The sequence below is a fragment of the Vicia villosa genome, unplaced genomic scaffold, assembly GCF_029867415.1.
Source record: "Vicia villosa cultivar HV-30 ecotype Madison, WI unplaced genomic scaffold, Vvil1.0 ctg.001503F_1_1, whole genome shotgun sequence".
Lineage (NCBI taxonomy): Eukaryota > Viridiplantae > Streptophyta > Magnoliopsida > Fabales > Fabaceae > Vicia > Vicia villosa.
The window spans coordinates 293352-297589 of NW_026705643.1; the positions used below are offsets into that span (position 1 = coordinate 293352).

Genomic DNA, 4238 nt, shown 5'->3' on the forward strand with positions numbered 1-4238 from the left:
TAAGGTCAGGGCCGGTCTGTTTAGGCCCGGGTAGTTATTTTGACAACTCTACCTAGACCAAACAAAAATTTAGACCTTACTTTTTTCCCCTTCTTTTAACATGTTTGAGTTTAAAAAAAAGACTAACAACAATTACACATATTTAATTTACTTTTAAATAAATGATCAAATAATTGTAGCTACTTATACACAAGATGTAACAACTTAACAAGGCTATCTTAAAAAAGTCAAAGCTGTAGTACAAATAATACAACGTACTACAATGTAATAGAAAATTATTATTGTACTAACTCATGTAGTAGTACTCTTTCACTTTTTTTTTTTGGTATTTGGAAGTACCATATATATTAATTAATTAATTAGCAAATACACTAGCTGCACAGGAGTAGACATGAAAATGAAATACTACAAAAAAGGAACCAATTAAAAAAAAGCACACAGAAAAATACACTACAACGTTACATACATGGCTTTCTCCAAAACCAAAACCCTAAAGTCAACGTTTCTCATTTTGTGTCTCTTAGCCTCCTCTTTCCTCTATCAAATCAAAGCTCATGGAGGAGGACACGACGATGATGATGAATCAGACCATGATTCACCTTCATCCGACAACATAAACATACGTTCAAAGAGTTTAATCCTAGTGAAAATATGGTGTTTGATAATCTTATTTGTGTCCACTTTCTTAGGTGGTGTGTCACCTTATTACTTCCGTTGGAACGAGGTTTTTCTTCTCCTGGGAACTCAGTTTGCTGGTGGTGTTTTTCTTGGAACCTCCATGATGCATTTCTTGAGTGATTCAAATGAAACTTTTGGAGATCTTACGAAGAAAACCTACCCTTTCGCTTTCATGTTGGCGTGTTGTGGTTATCTTTTCACCATGTTTGGTGATTGTGTTGTGGTTTATGTAACAAGTAGTAATCAGAGGGAAGCTAAAGTTGAGGAGCTTGAAGGAGGGAGAACACCTCAGGAACATGAACATAATACTGAGTTGGCCATGGATTCGAGTAATGTTGCGTTCATTAAGACTTCGAATGTGGGAGATACTATTTTGCTTATTCTTGCACTTTGTTTTCATTCAGTTTTTGAAGGCATCGCTGTTGGAATTTCAGGTTTGAATATATCATTTCTTGTCTTTTGATTTGTTGTAATTGAGGATTTGAATCATTAATTTAATATTTTATCTGTACTGTCATGTTACTTTGTATATCTAGTTTGGTATGCGGTTTTGGTGCGTGGAGTTGGTTATATATATAGTCTTACATCCTTATTTGTATGGGGTATGGTACAATTGCTAGAAGTGTAAACGCATACTTATGTTGATTTTTGAGTGGTATCTAGAAGGTTGTCTATACTAGGGATAGGAATGGATTTAGGTTCTCTTTTTCATTCAATCATTCATTCTTCTTACAAGCAAAATACTAGTAAGTATTAAGATAAGAGAGAAAATCAATTAGATGATAAAAAGAAGAAAATGTAAGAGATAGAATAAATTAGTGAATGAGATAATTAAGAGAGTTATTTGAAAGAGAAGATCCACTAGGGTGTTTCTTTTAGGTTAACTTCTAGAATAAATTAGTGAATGAGATAATTAAGAGAGTTATTTGAAAGAGAAGATCCACTAGGGTGTTTCTTTTAGGTTAACTTCAATTAGCTTTGATTTTTGGAGAGTATAGGTTGAGAATAGGGGTGAAAATACGTTAAGTCGAGTTAAGTTTTTCTAAGTTTGAGTTGGTCTGTTAAAAAATTGAAAGTTTAAGTCTGACCTTTATCCTATCATAGATTTTTTTTTTGTCTGAGTTTGACCTTTTTGAATGTTTGATTGACCTACTAGCCTATTTAAAAGTCCATTTCATTTGAACATTTGTAAATAAGTTATTCAACTAATGTTTAAATAGACTAAAAAATTAAAAGATCAATAAGATTAAATGTTTATTTGCATTAACTTATTTGAGATTATCTAGTAACATAAGTTTTGTAATATTGTTTGAGAGAATTTATGAAAAGAACTTATGATATTGTTGAGAAGTTTTTTTTTTCCATTTTATTTTTATAATTTTTTCAAAATAACTAAGATTTATTTTTGTATTTTAATTCAAAATACAAAATATAATAATAATAATAATAATAATAATAATAATAATAATAATAATAAATTATTCATATCATTTAAATAAGGCGGATAAATTTAAAAAGCTTTTTATATGTCATGTGATATAACCTTTTTAATTAAATAGACTTATAATTAATCAAAAAAAATTAAGCATTTTCGGTTTAAGAAACAAGTCTGACTTGACCTAAACCTGTGTAGGCTATACCATATGCCCTTTGTTAGTTGGTTTGATCTATTTCCACATCTAATTGAGAGTTAAAATTATCAATTTTATTTAATGAATTTGATAACCAATTTACTCACATTAGATCTTTTGAGTTTTAAGTTGATAATTCAAAAATTACTTTACCAACAAGATTGTACTATTAGACATTTAAGCAAATAAACATCTAACAATATTAAAACTCAGCCTATTTGTAAAGTTACATATTTGTTGAGCAAAGTCTCGAAGATTGAAAATCTTAATAATGTGAGTGTTATGTATTTTTTTTAGGCAAGTACTTAGAAGAAATGGACTCTAATTATGAATAACCTATATATATATATATATATATATATATATATATATATATATATATATATATATATATATATATATATATATATATATATATATATATATATATATATATATATATATATATATATATATATATATATATATATATATATATATATATATATATATATATATATATAGATATAGATATAGATATATATATATATATATATAGATATAGATATATTGTCAAACCAATCTATACATTAATGTTTGTATCCAGAGAGATTCAGACATAAGACTTTTTAGATGAGCACACTTTTCACTTTTCAAGACTCAAGTCTTCACCACAATACCACTAGCTCATTCTCTAGGCTTTATATTAACTTGAATTTAACATGAATAAGAGCTTAATTTATTTAAACTAATACTAATATCATATTAATGATCAGGTACTAAGGCAGAAGCATGGAGGAATTTATGGACAATATCATTACACAAGATATTTGCTGCCATTGCAATGGGAATAGCATTGCTTAGAATGTTACCAAAAAGACCCTTAGTAACAACAGCAGCATATTCATTTGCATTTGCTATCTCTAGCCCTATTGGTGTAGGAATTGGAATCGCAATCGATGCAACAACAGAAGGAAGCACAGCAGATTGGATGTATGCTATATCTATGGGAATTGCTTGTGGTGTTTTTGTCTATGTTGCTATCAATCATTTGATATCCAAAGGCTTCAAAACTCAGAGGAAGACCCGTTTTGAGTCTCCTTGGTTTAAGTTTCTTGCTGTGCTTTTTGGTGTTGCTGTCATTGCAGTTGTCATGATTTGGGACTGATGATATCATCATCGTGTTCCTGGTTTTCTATGATTCTTCATTGTTTGTTTTTACATATTGTGTATATGTGCACTTGTTTGTGCAATATAAATGTTTTATATTTGCAAAAGCCAATGCTTATTGGAACTTTCATGTATAATAAATCATTTGTTTCATGTTATAAATACATTTAGTTTATGAAGATTTATAATTGTTTCTTGAAACAATTGTTAAATTGAGTTTTCTTTTTGGGTTAATAAGACTTATCATGATCTATATGTAGATATATGTGTTGTGTAGGTTACACTGTTAGAGGAAGTAGAGTATATTCTCCATATCTCTTAGGGAGAATTTAACCACTCAAATATTTCAATCTATCTTTTTCTATTTTATCACCTCTATGAGATATGTGTTGTTATCATAAAAAAAAGAAGGGAGAAAATGTGAATTGATGTGTTTTGCTAATATATTTGTCAGTTAATTTTGACGATGACAACTTCATAAGCCAAATGATTTTTGGTGTTAATAGCTCTTTGAAGAGTTTTTGGTGACAACTGTCAAAAGATTACAATTGTCTAATAGTTCCCGATGATAACATATGATCAAAAAGAATATATCTCAAGCCTCGTGAGTCAAATGATTCAAGTTTCAGTTGAAGTGCTAAACAAACGTTGTGAAAGTGAGAAAGTGTGGAAGCTCGTATGATCCCGTGCTTAGCGCTTTATATCGATCATTTTATTGTAAAAGGGGCAAGTCTATGCATTTTTTAATGTATCGAGATTCCTTGTTGCAATGTAGTGATC

At 29.2% G+C, this 4238-nt stretch overlaps 1 protein-coding gene across 1 annotated transcript; it reads left to right on the top strand.

Moving 5' to 3' along the window:
- Nucleotides 1-386: 386 nt before the first annotated feature.
- LOC131635517 (zinc transporter 11-like) lies at nucleotides 387-3702 on the top strand. Its single transcript, XM_058906141.1, has 2 exons — nucleotides 387-1112; nucleotides 3065-3702. The coding sequence occupies exons 1-2, from the start codon at nucleotides 467-469 to the stop codon at nucleotides 3454-3456; spliced, it is 1038 nt and encodes a 345-aa protein (XP_058762124.1). The 5' UTR covers nucleotides 387-466; the 3' UTR covers nucleotides 3457-3702.
- Nucleotides 3703-4238: the final 536 nt, after the last annotated feature.